This window comes from Nannobrachium achirus (assembly GCF_963921795.1).
Source record: "Nannobrachium achirus genome assembly, chromosome: 22".
Taxonomy (NCBI): Eukaryota; Metazoa; Chordata; class Actinopteri; order Myctophiformes; family Myctophidae; genus Nannobrachium; species Nannobrachium achirus.
In genome coordinates this window covers 32408755-32426880 of record NC_137829.1, presented here as the reverse complement: position 1 = coordinate 32426880, position 18126 = coordinate 32408755, and the positions used below count along the sequence as shown (strand labels likewise).

Sequence of the window (18126 nt, the reverse complement as noted above, 5' to 3'; positions counted from 1 at the left end):
ACAGACACAATGATGTCAACAACACACAATGTAAGCCATATGGGTAACACAATAGAGCACATGCAAGTGTAGTTGGTAAGCAATAGCACAAAGTGGAGTCAGAATCAGAGTAATCCAGTGGTTCTCAAACTGTTTTGGCTGCAGTACCCCCCTAATACTGATTTCTGAAGCCGAGTACCCCCATTCCCCGAATACAGCATTTTGCTTAGAAAAATGTCCATTAAAAGTCCAGTTCCCATGCAATACATTCAAAATAAAACAGCATAATGGCAAATAAACATTGTATTTCTATTCGATAACAGTTGTACTAGTCAAGATATTGATGTAATTTGGTTTAACAATTTACAAATGAGCAGGTTCACACAAACTCTGTCAATGTTTTATTATTGACCAATGACCATAACACATATTCCCATTTTTTTTTCCAGTTTTTTATCTGTGTCATTCATATCATGAAGCATAGTACAATGTTCTGCCTAGCCACAGGCCGCACGCGCACATGCACGTGCACACACACACACACACACACACACACACACACACACACACACACACACACACACACACACACACACACACACACACACACACACACAAAGCTGCTAAATATTTCATTGCCTCTCCCTGGCTCAGCATTCCATTAAAAATGAAATATTCATGTGGCAGTGAAAGTTGCACAGGCAACCATAACAGTCCATATGCAAAGGCTAGTTAGTTGTAAGGCTACTAATCTCACATCTACAAGCTCACAGCGGCTCACAGATGCCTTGTGATGCTGAGCAGCCCTTGGTGGCTGCCCTGTGCTCCCAATAGTTAGGTTAGGTCAAAGATCAAAGGCAGAGAGACAATTTCCCCATGCACTGGCATAAAAACATAAATAAAGTATGACCAATTATGACTATAGACCAGTGGTTCTCAAAGTCTTTCATGTCAAGGACCCCCAAATTGACACTTGCGGACACCCATTTGAAAAGATATGCCAGGGACCCCCATAACAGAAGATTTTTACGGCTCTAGCCGTGATTCCCAACCATTCAGGACCTCCAGTTTGACATGCATTAGGGTTGCAATGTTAATTTATCTCTGAGAGAATGGAAGCAAATGGACCCATCAGGGTCCATTTGGTTCCATTTTTGTACACTCTCAGAGTTACATACCCAATAAGGGTCCATTTGGTTCCTAACTATTATTTAGCTGGGGATCCCCTGGAACCCCTGGAACATTTGTAACTCAAATATTTGCTTCTGGGGGGTCCCTGGAACAACATATTTGGAGATGGGGGTCCACGGCCAAATACATGTAATTTTGGGGGTCCTTGACTTGATAAAGTTTGTGAACCACTGATTTAGAAGAAGGATTTAGAAGACATTTACGGAATCGGGTCAAAAATATTCAAAGACTTCACACAAATGTTCACGATTTTTAAAAAACAGCTGATCTACAAGCGCTGTGAGCTTGTATATCTGCTATTTTTTTAATAGTTAAAGCATAACATAATGATTAAAGTGGTTCAAATCTAAGGTGACAGATTTGCGTTCAGGCCTAAATACTATGGAAAGACCTTTTTCGCCTTAGAGGAATACTTTAATCTTTTTTTATTATGATGGTAATGACTAATCATTTTGCTCGCAAGACGTCGACGAGTTCCAGTGACTCTGCCACGCTCGGACTGGGAGAAACGTCCCCTGTAGAGAGTGTTGTTGTTTTTTTTTTTTTTTGCAGGATTGAGCAGGATTCAGCCCATGCCCTCCGTGGGAAACACAGCTTTTACCGCAAATAAATGTTAAAGTCTGCCATCTTCTGCCCAGTCCTTTGTACACACAGGTATCTCAGGCCATTAATCGCATCCTGTCCCTACGTCCCACTGGTAATTACACGAAATAATGGACGCCTGAAGAAAAAGATCGGTAATTTAAAACCACAGAGTAGTAAGCCCCGAGCACCCAGAGCACTGCTACTGTCTCAGCACCAATCACAGGCTAAGAGAGGGGCTTGTCCTGATGTTCTGACCTATCAGGGAATGCATTCGTCTGGGTCATCCCTCCCACTGTCCTCATCTCCAGAGGCTGTCTAGCAGTGTAGGAGAGTCTCACGCTTTACCCTCTGCTTAGCACTTTGTCCTATTGATTTGTTGCTGTAGGCTGGCCTGCTAAATGACAGCCCCCCCCCCCCCCCTCCCCCCACTTAGAGTACAGGATAAGGATAAGGATGATCTCTGGTGGACATCTAGCATTTAAAAGTATCAATACTGTAATGTCGAGCGTCGCGTCAACGTCAACGCTGGGAACGCTCCCGTTTTAATCAATGAAAGGTGCTCCACTGCCGACGTCAACGTCGGGCGCTCCGGTGACGACGTCCAAACTCAAAAAACTATTATGTATTATTATGTAACATAAGTATTTGTGTATTATAATGAAACAATTAGAGCCCTAAGACCAGCCCCTACACAGAAACGTCTTGCGTGATGACGAATATCAAGAAAATGTATAATTCACGAGGTCAGAATGACTGACAGGTGTCTGTGTCAATAAACGTCATCTACTTCAACTTCAGCGACTCCCTGTGAGCCGCTGGGTCGTGTGTCTCCCCCCTTTCCCTGGCTGGCTCCCCGTTCGTCCTCTCCGCACAGCAGAGCCAGTCTGTTGCACTGGCTTGCCTCTGGTCCAGCCAACGACGTGACGTGACGTGACGGACGGACGGACGGACGGACGGACGGACGGACGGACGGACGGACGGACGGACGGACGGAAGTTTTCATAGTAACTTGCGACCTGACGGTCGCAATTAATGTCTTCAATGAGTTATGGCCTGCCTACTTTTTGACCGTAAAATCCCATTCATCCGAGTGCTCTGTACCTTTCCTCTCCACAAGCAGGTGAAGGCGGAGGAAGACCACCAGGAGGCGTCGGTGGGAGGACAGCCCGAGGAAGGCGATGAAGAGGAAGACGAGAGCTGGGAGAAAGCTCTGTCCGTGGAGCGCTTCGCAGACATCATCAGTGAGTCCGCCCCCAGCGGAGAGAGGATGGGCCGCCACTACAGCGAGAGGGACTTTGAGTGTAAGCCCCGCCTCCGTTTCACCACGATTGAAGATTGATTGAAGAATGTATTAGAAGTTTGCATAGAGAAATGTACAGTTTCATGACAGCACAAATCACTGGTACAAGGTCAAATAAAAGGAGATCTTTGTAAGCTTTTCGGCTTATTTTCACTGGAACCACTTTATGTATATCATAACATTGAAAGACAGGCGGATAGAACACAGTACTTTGCAAAGGATATCATCATTAACAAAAGGGAACCTAGAGGCAGTGGTGTACAGAAACTAAGTACATTTACTCAAGTACTGCACAATTTTGAGGTATTTGTACTTTACTTATATCGAGTATTTTCCAATTTCCAATACTTTTCCATCTACTCCACTACATCTCGGATCCAAATATTATACATTTACTTCGCTACAATTATTTGATAGGTTTAGTTACTTTGTAGATTTTGAATATTATTACAAAACGCCTCGTGATGCGAGGTTCACTAGTTTAGTACATTTTAAAGATGATAGATACAAAACGAACGGTTTCCACCCGACAACGACGATATGCTATAAATAATTAGGTGATGGGAGTGAAAATTATAATGTAGGGGTGCCTCAGATTAAAAAAAATATTTATGGGGTGCCCTGAGACAAAAAAGTTTGGGAACCCCTGTACTAATGAACACTAATCCCCCACCAGATCACAGACATACGTCTCATCACACACACCACCCCCTGTCCACCCACCTGCCCGCGCCGCAGCGGCTGCGCAAGCGTGCGCACGGCCTGGACCGGCGGCGCAAGAAGAAGCGCAAGAAAAAGAAGACCTCGGTGCCTCCCTCCGAGGTCACACCCACCATCCACGAGGTAGACGAGGAGGAGGAGGAGGCGGAGTCAGAGACGGATGGGCGGGGCGTGGCGGCCACGCCCACGGAACCGCTTGACCACTCGCCACATCAGGTAACATGAGACTGAGATGTTTACTTTCTTTTGTCTTACAGAGCGCGTCACAGCATTTGTTTGTAGCTTCATGTCGCTGGTCGCTGACTTGTCGCCTGTAGATTTTTTTTGTCGCTGGCGTGAACACAGCATTGCAGGTGCATTTGGTTCCATTTGGTACGCTTGGAGTTAAACTCACAATTAACTGCGTGCTTTTGTCTCTCTTTCTGTTTTCTTTGTTTGTCGGCATAACTCATTCACCCACGTACTCCCAGAATTTCTCCATTCAGTTCTGGCGCATTATTTTAGTACATGGGTAATGCGAGGAGGTTTTTTTTCTGCAGACGCTGCAGGTGATTGGGTTGCACTGCACAGCGCTGCGAACGAAGGTGCTGTCAGCACTCCATGCAGAAAATACCGGTCTCTGGTGTTTACTGTATGTGTGTGTGTGTGTATGTGACAGGGAGCCTGTGGGTGGGCTGTGTGCTTGGAACTGCTTCAGATGACCTATAACTGTATGCAAGGTGACACCATTGATAAAAAACGAAGAACACAAAAAAGCTGACAGTGATGAAGATCTGCTTAGCTCTAGGTTAACCTGCATGTGCGTGCGTCCGAGTGTGCACGTCGCACAGGCACACACACACACACACACACACACACACACACACACACACACACACACACACACACACACACACACACACACACACACACACACACACACGCGTGCCCTTCTGTTTCTGTCATGATAGAGACCGAGAGGCAGAGAAAGCTAAACGGAAAAAGGGAAACCAAGCTACATGTTGAACTGTTCCCTGTGGAATCAAACCGTTTAGATAGAAATTCGATCTACCTATATTAATGTATAGTATGACTTGTGTGTCCTGTATGGAAGGGCTCTGGGTCACTAGATCTATGTGAGAGCACTAACGTTTTATTCATGGAACCCAACTTCAAGGTCTGTACCTCAAGAAAAAATACTCACAATGTTTTGTGAGTGATTGATTGATTAATAATTCTGTTTTTATCAGCACTATGCAAATAGTGTATTGTATGAGTATAATATGGATATGTCATTTATTTGTAGTAGTTGTGCATTTTAGTTTTGTCAAAAACTGAAAGATTATCTGGTATTTAATGGCGTTTTGCCAGTGCACTGTACTGTAGGTATAACCAATGTTACCAACTTCTTCTCCTCGTCCTGGATTCCCTCTTCCTCTCAGTTTAGTTTGGGGAGCCAAGAGGACTTGAGGGACCCCCTTCCTCTCTCCACTGTCCACATGGAAAATGAGGAGCACAAGGCCGCAGTCCCAGTGATGAGGGGAGAGGCGCATGGGATTGTGGGAAATGATGTCCATTTGCTGCCAAACGTAGAGGCGGAGGGAGCGGCAGAGCCATGCGACAGGTAGGTAAAGCTAATAAAAGTATCTCAACCCATTTAGGCATATAATTATTGAATGCTTTAACTATAGAAAAATAGATGTAGATCTGCTATTTTTTAAAGATTTGAGAAAATGTGTGCAAATCTTTGAATATATGTATTTTTAAAGCGAAGTTTGTAACTCAAATTTTGCTTCTGGGGGGTCCCTGGAACTAAATATTTTGAGATGGGGGTCCGTGGCCAAATACATATCATTTTGGGGGACCCTAACCCTTCACATGAAAAAGTTTGAGAACCACTGACATAGCAGTCTCTCAAGAACAGACTAACTGAGCTCCAGTTAAGTTAAAAAGGACCTTTTCTTTGACGATGGCCGGCCAGATTGCTGACATAGAAACATAGTTTTTTCAAAAAACCTTAGAAGGAATCAAAAGACACTTATAGAATCAGGTCAAAATTCTAATTTTCATGATTTTTCAAAAATAGCAGATCTACAAGCTCGCAGCGCGGCACTCGTGCCGCGCTGTTAGCTTGTATATCTGCTGTTTTTCAATAGTTAAAGCATAAAATAATGAATTCCTTCAATATGAACACAAATAAATAAATAGAAATATAGCCACACACATACTGTACATGTACGTATGTGTGTGTATGTGTGTAGTCTCTCTGAACATGCTTTCTATGAAAGATTGGCTTCGGCTGATATTTCTAGATATGACATGACCCATCTGGCTCGTAAACCGCCAGAATATGAATAATTTGGTAATGCTTTGAATAATAATGGTGCTTGTCGCCCCGGAGGGCAGGGGCCGTGTGGTGGTCCAGGTGCCCATCTCCCTTCAGTGCCTGACGGGATTAAAGGCAGTCAGCGATTTCAAACTCAACAGCTTTGACACTGTTGGCAGGGTTGAAACAACATTACGACCATTGTTACTGTATGTCAGGTTTCACTGGTCTGTATGATGGAGCCCAGCCAAAGGCCCACTCTGGGAGATAATTCAAGTGAATACTCAAGTATTCAAAAGTACACATTACAAATGAACGTTTCTTTTAAACATTAAACGCTGTTTTGAAATATTTAACATAAAACAAATCTGAACCTTTCAAAAATAGTGAAAATACAGTAGTAGACCAGTAAGACTCCTTAATCGGGAGATAAGCAACCGTCAAGTCGCATGTATGCACAAATTTGCTGTAGCAACCTCATGGTGGCGCTAGAAGAGGGGCAAAATGTGGAAAGCCTTACCGAAGGCCATAAAGGAGTGTGGATCACTAGCATCCTTTAAAATTGCCCTGAAAAACCACTTACAGGCAGCAGCCGTTCGCAACTGGTAAAAGAAACTAACCTAGCCCAACCCCACCCTCCCCTGCCCCTTCTTTGTATATACTTACTGTTTGTTTTGTTGTTTGTTCTCTCATTTTTTTTTCTTTACATATCTACTGCATAGTACTGTGTTCTATTCGTCTGTCATTCAATGTTATATGAGATACTTTAATGGTTTCCTGTGGAAATAAGCTTAGTCTTTTCATGGATCTCCTTTTAGTAGACCTTGTACCAGTGAACTGTACCGTCATGAAACTGTACCTTTTCCTATGCAAACTTCTAATAAAGTCTTCAATCAATCAATCAATCAATGTGAGAAATCAGGAGTGGAGGTTGTGGTTTGCCAGCCAAGGAGTGTGTGTACAATGTTTGGCATGGATAGGGGCAACGGTGCTGGAGATAAGAGTAGGGCCAAAAGTGTGACGTGACAGACAGACAGAGGGACTGATTGACGGAGGGACTGACTTAACAGCCGGTAGAGGTTTTCATAGTAACTTGCGACCTGACGGTCGCAATAAACAGTGTTTGAGCTTGTAGATCGGTTATTTATTATTATGTTTGTATAGGGCTTACGTGTCTAATTTATAATATTTCGATTCGAAATGTAGCGGCGTGAAAGTCCTGACCAAAAACTAAAAACTAAAAACAAAACTCTAGTCTAGTATGTACCGGTACTGTCCAGTCTGTCCACCACTGTTCAGTACAGGGGAGGCTTGTTGAAAAGGCCTAGTTGGAGCTTGTTTCTGTGGCCTGGCTCCAGCCCCTGTGGATGTGTTCTGCAGCCCTCTGCTGGTGAACAGATACTAATGCAACTGTCAACAGAACAGCTTTCTGACTCATAGCAAAGTTGCTCCTTCTGTTGTAGTGGGAGATGTATCGGTGTGAAATGTCACAGTATGACATGGTATCTAGCACAAAATACCACCAATGTCACAGTTTTCATTTTGTCCCCCCTTCTAATTAAATGAAACATACTTTTTTAAGTGTTTTGCATTGAAGAAATGGAATACTTTATTGAACTGGAACATTGGGTTGTCCATCTGTCGTCTATTTACTGAAACTCTCATCTATTTAATAGCATTTTGATATTTACAGTACATGAAAATGTTTAACCGAAAGGATAATTCATACTCCAGGCACAGTGTTACAGGGAGACACTTTTGTCCAGAATTGTGGTTGCTTGATACCGCGTTTTACCTTAAATGGGAATACATTTGACTCAAGAATTGGTCCATTCGTATTTCACTTTTGAGGGTGCAAGCTAGTAATTCCAGCTATGCCTTTTTTTTTAATTTAGCCGCAGGGACGTGCTGGCCATTGGGAAAAGCGGGACAACTCCCGAACGGCCGGTTCATTCCCGGCCGGTCCAGGCTGGCCATTAGGAAAAAATTCAAAATAAAATGTCGGCTTTCGTTCCATTTTGGGGTCTGGGCGGCCAACAAAGTAAATCGTCACTGTCGGGCATGAACCTCGTATCTTCAAGTTTCGAATTGGTAAATTCTTTCGCAAAGCCCTGCTGCTTCATCATACAAGGCCGTCGCACAAAAGTAGTGAAAACAGCAGATCTACAAGCACACAACGCCTCGCGGTGCGAGGCGTTGTGTGCTTGTAGATCGGCTGTTTTCACTAGTTTAAATAATTTTTAAAAAGATAAATACAAAACAAACGGTTTTGGACATACAAGGTTTCACGACAAAATATAACTCATGTAATTGGCCCACTGGCTTGTCACTTGTCATGATCTGAAATGGCAAATCTTTGAGTAGCAGCAGCGCTATAGAGAGAGATCTCTCTCTATAGCGCGCTATGAGGGCCTCTCCAACTCCTTTTCCCGGGCTGAATCAGGGGCCCAGCACATCCCTGTTGAGCCGAATTGAGCCGAATGGCTCCGCGGTATGTTGTTAGACGGGTGGGCCGCACACTGATCTGCTCTGTGTATGTCTCGCCAGTGTTCTGCAGGGAGCGCCGGACCCCTCCGGCGGGACCGCCATTACCACCACCACCACTGGCACCGGAGCAGCCCGCGGCTGGTTCCGGAGGAAGCCCGTGCACCACCGCCTGGCGGGGGCTCAGCGGAACAGCTACGACCTGCGAGAGAGGATCTGCATCGGCAGCATGACGGCCCTGGAGACCGCCGTCTACCAGCAGGTGCCCACTGACGAGGCTGAGGCCCAGATGCTGGCCAGTGCAGACCTGGATGACATGAAGAGTAAGAACGCACGCACGACTCAGGGGTGTCACACCAAATCCTGGGCCCTGGGTAGGGACGTACTGGCCTGGGCCCCTGATTCAGCCCAGCAAAAAGAGTTGTAGAGGCCCTCATTGCGCGCTATAGAGCGAGATCTCTCTCTATAGCACTGCTGCTACTCAAAGATTTGCCATTTCAGATCATGACAAGTGACAAGCCAGTGGGCCAATTACTGTACATGAGTTATATTTCGTCGTTGTCGGGTGGAAACCTTGTATGTCCAAAACTGTTTGTTTTGTATTTATCATTTTAAAAATGATTTAAACTAGTGAAAACAGCCGATCTACAAGCACACAACGCCTCGCGTAGATCGGCTGTTTTCACTACTTTTGTGCAACGTCCTTATATGATGAAGCAGGGCTTTACTTTGCGAACTTGGAGATACGAGGTTTCTGCCCGACAGTGACGATTTACTTGGTTGGCCGCCCAGCCCCCAAAATGGAACGAAGGCCGACATTTTATTTTAAATTTTGGGCCGGCCGTTTGGGAGTTATCCCGCTTTTCCCAATGGCCAGCACGTCCCTGGCCCTGGGTACGAGGATTCACTGCGGGCCCCCCATGAATGTTCTTCATAGGGGGAACTGGGAACGCATTATTACACAGTGCTCTGTGCTTTAACTATTGAAAAAGAGCAGACATACCAGCTGCAAGCTTGTAGATCTGCTATTTATTTTAAATTGTGAACATTTGTGCATGTCTTTGAGTATTTCAAATCCTTCTAAGGTTTTTTTTAAAAAAAAACTATGTTTCTATGTTAGTGCGGTGCTCAAACTTTTTCATGTGAAGGACCCCCCAAATGAAATGTATTTGGCCACAGATGACACCTCATCTCAAAATATTTTGTTCCAGGGACCCCCCAGACGCGAATTTTTTGTTACAAATGTTTGCTTAAAAATTACATTATATTCAAAGATTTGCACACATTTTCACGACTTTTCAAAATAGCAGATCTACAAGCTTTGCTGTGAGCTTGTATATCTGCTATTTTTCAATGGCTAAAGTATAAAATAATTAAGGCCCCTCCACCTTGGGCAGCTCATACCCACTCCCCCCCACCCCCCCCCCCCCCCTGTGACGCCCCTGAGCACACTTACAAATATGTTGACGACTTCACATGAACAGCAGATCTACAAGCACTGTGCTTGTAGGTCTGCTGTTTTTCAACGGTTTTGGACATACAAGATTTCCACCCGACAACGACGATATGCTATAAATATAAGGTGCTAGGAGTGAAAATTATAATGTAGGGGTGCCTAGGATTAAAACAATATTCATGGGGTGCCCTGAAACAAAACAGTTTGGGAACCCCTGGGTTAGAGTCCGCCCTGAGATTGGGAGGTCAGGAGTCACTCCTCAAGGTAGTACTGAAATGGAAGTTTTTTATATACTATAAGTAAGTTAAACAAATCAGGAAGATGCAGGACTGCATTGTCAGGAATCAGACTTCATCTTTATTGTAGATCTCATCACAGCAGAGAGAGAGAATCCATATTTTGAAAGACAAAAAGTCAATAGGGTTTGAGTCGTTAAATAAAATGCAGTTCAGTTTGTGTTTATTTTCTATCTACCTCCTTCAAGTTGATTAGAAAATATTGCACAACATATCAGTTAAAAAACCCTAGTAATCCATCCATCCATCCATCCATTCATCTTCAACCGCTTATCCGTAATTGGATCACAGGGGTAACAGTTCCAACTGAGATTTCCAGATTTCCTTATCCCGAGCAACTTCTTCCACTCCCTCAGGGAGTATACCGAGGCGTTCCCAAGCCAGTTTGGAGATATAGTCCTTTATATCTGGTCTTTTGTCTGCCCCGGGGTCTCCTCCCAGTGGGACATGCATCGAGGATCTTCCTAGGAAGGCGCTCGGGAGGCATCCGTACTAGATGCCCGAACCACCTAAGCTGACTCCTTTCCAAGTGTAGGAGCAGCGATAAGTCTCTCTCGGTAGAACCCTAGTAATTGCAACCAAAAAGCTGACATCGGTCATGCTCTAGTATTGAGGTACGTAGCTTGGAACGGTGAGTAGGTATACTGCAAGTGAATGAACAACACAGAGTGTGTAGGTATACTATGGGGAAAGTAGAGTGCATACCGTGGGCACTTAGAAACATGCTTTGAAAGAGCTATAGGCCTTCACAATAGGCCTGCACAGTACATCTGCTGTGAGGGGAATATAGAGACATATATGTGACTCCAGGCTCTTGATGCTGCATTGTTCACCACTTAATAGACAGTAAAGACAGAACGCAGAAGGTTTCCCGAGTGTCCCCATGCAAAATGATTGCTATTAAGGAACCTGACAGTGTTGACTGCCATGTTGACTGTTGTTCTCCATACATCATACAGACATACAGCCTACATAACATGATAAAGTTACATGCCCACCTCTGCTGTATCACAATGGGATTGTTTGCTTTTTTGCATGGCGGACTTCAACTACTGTTGAATGAGGGCACAATGATCACTGTACCAATGTCCCATTGCACTTCCAATTGTTGCCAGTTGTGTTCATTCAGCATCCTCTAGTGGCAGTAAAATATAACCTACATTTAACTGTCGTTTGTCTCCCTCTGCAGGTTATCTCTGTGTATTGCCTGTAGTAAAACAAAACTATTTCAGTGATACTGTAGTGGCGCTCAGAATAAGGGGTCAGTGATACAGTATGGTACTACTGCAGGAGCTCTGTCAGGCATATTATTGGTACTAGAATGACATCACTGTGTTTGTAGCAACATTGTGTTGGTCTTTATTAATGTACTGCTGCTGTACATCTGAAGCCTGGCTTAAAAAGGGGGGCATAGCTATCTTTTGTTGTGCACAGTTGATCACCGGAACACAGTGCAAATGATACTTAGTAGGGGCAGGCCCGGGGGAACAGGCTCTGACGCTCTGGGCAGTGTACCTATGATGCCCCCCCATGTCCGTCCACCCCCCCCCCCCCCCCGGCCCCCCCCCGTCTGTACATACCCCAAATGGGCTTCTGAAAGGTTAAATAACAACACAGAGAGACTATACTGTTTGAAAATGAAATAACACATTTACTTCAAAATGAAATAACCATCACTTTATACTTCACAGCTACAGTAAGTGTCTAAATGGGGAGGATAAAGAAAGTCCGATAATTATAGACTACTCACTGCTATGGTCGAGTGGTCACGATGTCCATGCATCTCTATGCAACTTTGGGAAGGTTGTAAAGGCTTTGGTGGTGATCTCGTACAGTTTCCATAACATCTCCTCATAAAGAACGTCAATCGAGTGTATAAAGTTTGTTTTATATGGGTTGTTAGTTGTCCTGCGTGTCTTCCATGATTCCCGTGGGTGCACGTTGCAAGATGACGCTGAAATGGACTGCTGTCTTCTCTCTCCCCCCAGCGCCCCGTTCGCAAATTAATGTAGGCTAAACAGTTCTGATAATACAACTTATTTTGACTGTCCATTCATGTATAACTTAAACTGCGCGGGGTATTCCAAACCAATGCAGCTCACAGACTTTAGCGACATCATAACAAACCGACAACTAGGGCCAACCCAGCAACAACTATCATTTCCTGTCTTACCTTCACAATAAAGTGTCTGCCGCGTATCTCCCAATGCAGCTTATTTCACATAGGTTATTATTAACAGGAAAAAGTGTAGCTTACCCCGTGTGTTTTTGTGCAACCAAACTAACGTGCATGTGAGAGTGATGAGGGAGAGAGAGAGAGAGAGAGAGAGAGAGAGAGAGAGAGAGAGAGAGACATTGAGAAAGAGAGAGAGAGAGGGATTTGCGGTGATATTAATGAACTGCCGTGTCATTTTCAATCGGTCCTTATGACACACTGCCGACACATGGGTTGATGGGTAATTAGTAGAAATGTATTTTACTGTGAGGCGCTCAGCACACCGCACGGGGGCGCCTTCGGCGCCCCCGGTGGCTTGGCGCCTCTGGGCACTTGCCCACACTGCCCACCGTAATCGCCGCTTCTGAGTAGGGGTGTAACGATACATTTTAACAGCGATACGATACACATCACGATACATGGTTAACTCAAGCTCTGCCACCAAAATACCCCTTTGTACCCCTTCTCTGCCATGCCCGTAGAACCCGTAAATGTAATAAAAATTAATTAAAAAACATTTTTTTATCGAAGCGAAACTAAAATAGGCCGGAACTAATGCTCCGTGATCGGTTTCTACACGGACACATTATTGGGCGGACCCGCATTGAGCCCCTAAACCGGAAGCCGATGGTCCGTCGTCTATTTTGGCCCGTTACCTTACTGTTTAAACTCCGCGGCTTACAGACGGAGAACTTATTGATCAATTGTAAAAATCTAAAAGGATTTGAGAAGCTGATGGAAATACGCGAACACACGACGCATAGCAGTGTCCGATCACGCACGATGGGAACTGGATGAGAGCCTACGTTAACAGGTAGGAGAAGCCAGCAGTGAAAGACATAGATAAATTTACGGGCTTCACGGCCGTAAACTCCGAATGAGTTAACGATACGATACATGGACGATATTGGTTCATTCATGGCGGTACGATACGATTTGATTCAATGATTTAAAATCGATATAGTAACTATTTTGAAAAGAAATTAAATTGTGTAAAAAATGTATTATTATGGAAGTAAACGCTGTGATTATCTAGCAAATACATGGACATTATATTTCAACACATATGGACAAACCTGCACCTTGACATGAATAACAGAGATTACACACATTTATCAATAGACCAAGAGTAGTATATGGAATGGAAAGGTAATCAGACCCCTCTTTTTCATTTTCCCTCTTAAAATTGCCAAATACAAGGCACAAATACTTTTACAGTTCCCATACAATAAATTATTTTCATTGCAAAACCATTCGATACCGATTACCTCATTTTAAAACAATACGATAAGATACAAAGCCAAAACGGTACGATATTTTGCTTTTGCAAACGATATAGGAGATCATTGCAAATTAAAATCGATTTTTAGATTCAGTTACTATATCGTTAGTGAAATGTTGTAAACGTTAGGGAAATGAACAATTTAAAGAATAGAAGAGGGATATAAACAAAGTCAGCCTGACATTGGCCAAAATGAATATTTTATCATTCTTTTACGCTTTTTGTGGTTATTTTTGAATAGAAACACGTATATGAAGCTTAATCTTTTATAAAATATTTTCGAAACAATACGTTTATTTTAGTGTCCGTTTTTCAAGACTTGAAGTTGACTATAGCTCATTTAAGACCTGAGGTTGATTCTATAAATGTTTTCTAAATCCGAAGTAAACGAAGTATATTGAAATGAAAACGGCTAAAATCGAATCGTATCGTTTTATTTTGTATTGTATCGAATCGGCAGTGCAAAGAATCGATTGTATCGATACTACCTACTTGTGCATCGTATTTATTTTAGCATTTTTAAGAAGAAAAAATTAAAAGGAAGGGGTTTAATTACGTTTCCTTTCCATATAGCTACACTGGTCTATCGATAAATGTGTGTAATCTCTGGGTTCATGTCAAGGTGCAGGTTTGTCAATATACAATGACCATGTATTTGGCAGATAATCACTGTGTTTACTTATTTATATCCATAATAATACATGCTAAAGAGTTACTATATTGATTTTAAATCATTGAATCGTATCGTATTACCATGTATTAACCAATATCGTCCATGTATCGTATCGTCAACCATGTATCGTGGTGTATCAAATCGCTATTAAAATGTATCGTTACACCCCTAGTCAGTGACGTGTGCAAAGCTGGATTCCAGCCACCGGTAGACAGATGCCAGCTCCTTCTACGTGTTACTGCTGGAGAGTTGAGTAACCCCGGGTGCAGCTCCTCCCGTTTCGTCTGTACTTTCCATGAATCCCTAAACCGTTGCTTGCATGACAACGCTTTGCAGGGACGTGCTGGCCATTGGGAAAAGCGGGACAACTCCCGAATGTCCGGTTCATTCCCGGCCGGTCCAGGCCGGCCATTAGGAAAAAAATAAAAATAAAATGTCGGCCTTCGTTCCATTTTGGGGGACTGGGCGGCCAACAAAGTAAATCGTCACTGTCGGGCAGAAACCTCGTATCTCCAAGTTTCAAGTGTATACATTTTTTTGTAAAGCAAAGCCCTGCTTCATCATACAAGGCCGTTGCACAAAAGTAGTGAAAACAGCAGATCTACAAGCACACAATGCCTCGCGTTGCGAGGCGTTGTGTGCTTGTAGATCGGCTGTTTTCACTAGTTTAAATCATTTTTTAAATGGTTTTGGACATACAAGGTTTCCACCCGACAACGACGAAATATAACTCATGTACAGTAATTGGCCCACTGGCTTGTCACTTGTCATGATCTGAAATGGCAAATCTTTGAGTAGCAGCAGTGCTATAGAGAGAGATCTCTCTCTATAGCGCGCAATGAGGGCCTCTCCAACTCTTTTTCCCGGGCTGAATCAGGGGCCCAGCACGTCCCTGACGCTTTGAGAGACGTGCGAGTGAGAGCGAGACCTGAGCTAGCGCGCCTGGCTGGAGACACAGGCTCAGCTGCAGAAGTTTACATCGTCATATAAAACTTAAGTACACATTTTAAGAGTTTTTTTTCCCCTCTGCCGTTGCCGATAGTAATGTTAGGTTGTTAAACTTGTCCTCAATTTCCCTTTGCTATAGGGTGTTTACATGGCCTCAATTTCCCTTTAGGGTGTTTACATGACGGATATGCAAGTAACTGCTCATAATTACTTTTCATACCTGTTTGCCTTTTCATGAAACATTTAGTTAGGCTAGCTGTCACAGCTTAATGTTATAGTTGCAGATTGATTGCTGCAATTTACAATTTAGGCATTTAGAAGAAGCATTTAAAGTGCAAGATCAGAGAAAATGGCATGAACCCTAGTCGACACAAAACAGGATAAATGGCCTCACGTAGGCAGAGTGCAAATAAATCAATTAAGTGCTACAAACCTCATGCTAACTTCTATTTGTTACATCTCCAAATTGGTTTAACACATTATTTGCCTTTTTGTATTTTTTGAAATACCAGGCTAAATACCAAATCAATTAACAGATGACATAATTCTCTGCATCATGCAACACAGTCTTGTCAGATGTTGGCCTTTAGGCTATTGCTTTGTAATGTTACTTTCATTTATGTTTACTAGCCCTTACCCGTTCAAAGATATGAGCTCCAAAATGATGTGCAGTGTGTGGGTTATGGGATGTGCACTGTGCATACAGTATATGAGGGATGGAAAGTAACTTTAACTGGTGCTTGCATGATAATATGTAGGAGCATCAATGTAAGAAATACCCGTTTCGTTTAATGGCTACCCCCCCCCCCCCAGCCCGCCCGCGCACACACCCGCCTGCCTGCACACACACACACACACACACACACACACACACACACACACACACACACACACACACACACACACAGAGAGAGCTGGTTAAACATGTTGCCTCATGCTAGATGCAGAATAGATGTGCCTCATAAAAATGCTAATATACAGTATACGATTTGTGAAAGTGACAAACGGGCTTCACAGTTATGTTAGGTGTGTTCATATGCTGATGGTGATGCGATTTCAGATCAATTGCTCCAGCCACTGAGGAGAAACGCTGTTTCAGACACTCACTCAGACATTCGCAAAATTATAGTATAGATAGTACCCACCACCACCCCACTCACACGCGCATGCACACACACACACACACACACACACACACACACACACACACACACACACACACACACATCCGTGTGTTCCAAATGCTGGTGGGGGTTGGGTGGGCGAGGCTTATGGGAGTCATGATCTCAGTGTTTCTAAAGTCCTGGCTGTGGCCCTGACACCAGCACACAGAGAGAGAGAGAGAGAGAGAGAGAGAGAGACAGAGAGAGACAGAGAGACAGAGAGACAGAGAGAGAGAGAGAGAGAGAGAGAGAGAGAGAGAGAGGGGTGGCATGGGGGGGATGGGTCATATATGGCAAAGGGAAACAGTCCACCCCAGCATCCGGGGGCATTAATTAACGTGGAGTCCACCCAGTCGATTGTCCTTGATCAGCAACCCTGCCTCCGGCCTTTCCTGCTCTTACCGAGAGCAGCAGGCCAATCATCGACCGTTCACAAACCATCTGGAAACACAGAAACAACAGAGCGGCGGCCGCGCGCGCTCGCTCACAACCAGGGGTCATCAATATGTCCCTATACACGGACAAATGTGTCCCTGGCAACGACTTGGCCTCGTCCGTGGTATAGTCTTTTACACACCATTATACATTTAAGGTTCTTATTTTGATATGTTTGATCATAAGATCCAATTACTGAATTTAACCCATTTAGAACGGGTACACATTTTTGTGTATCATTATTATATGCTTTAACTATTGAAAAATAGCAGATATACAAGCTCACAGCGCGGCACCGAGTGCCGCGAAACCTATGTTTCTATGTCAGCAATCTGGCCAGCCATCGTCAAAGAAAAGGTCCTTTTCACTTAAATGGAGCTCAGTTAGCCTGTTCTTGAGAGACTACTACAGTATGTGAAGGACCCCCAAAATGATATTTATTTGGCCATGGACCCCCATCTCAACATATTTAGTTCCAGGGACCACCCAGAAGCAAAATTTGAGTTACAAACATTCGCTTTGAAAATACATTTTCAAAAATAGCAGATCTACAAGCTCGCTGTGAGCTTGTATATCTGCTATTTTTCACTGGTTAAAGCATTCAATAATTCTATGCCTAAAATTAAAGTGTCCAGGTTTTCTTTAGAATAATTATGTATGACACTGATTTACTACGACACTATGGGTGCTTCTCAAATCTTCTATTTTCAAGGACCCCCATAACTCTCAGAGTTACAGACCTGCAAACATGTCCACCACAAGACCCGTGCTCACAACAATCCGATTTGTTGGAACTGACACAGCTTCTCCTTTCCCCCCCGATGAGTGCTTGTTTCACTCAAACAAAACTTTGTGAGCGTTTAGGTCGCTATCCAAAAACACGCACGCATCGAATAGGAATCTGTCATGTGACTGTCATTGTCCCAGTTGGCATGCGTTCACTCGGCCTAATTGTGAAGTTGTTTTACTTTCACCCAGTTAGAGGCCAGCATGTGATGCCAATACCATTCTGTTCTGGGATGAGAATCCCAACAGATGTAATGTGAGACTTGTTGAGACACAACTGAGCCATTGATCACCTAGTCTGAGGAAGT

The 18126-nt window shown here is 43.7% G+C and overlaps 1 protein-coding gene across 1 annotated transcript in view; it reads left to right on the top strand.

Annotated features, from left to right (window-relative positions):
* slc4a3 (solute carrier family 4 member 3) overlaps positions 1–18126 on the top strand; it is a gene marked incomplete at both ends in the record, with an annotated part of 100241 nt that overhangs the window by 13280 nt on the left and 68835 nt on the right. The window contains 4 exons of the mRNA XM_080752849.1: positions 2876–3056; positions 3732–3991; positions 5197–5378; positions 8628–8887. Of these exons, the coding sequence (XP_080608975.1) occupies positions 2876–3056; positions 3732–3991; positions 5197–5378; positions 8628–8887 (883 nt within the window). The remainder of the gene's footprint in view (positions 1–2875; positions 3057–3731; positions 3992–5196; positions 5379–8627; positions 8888–18126) is intronic.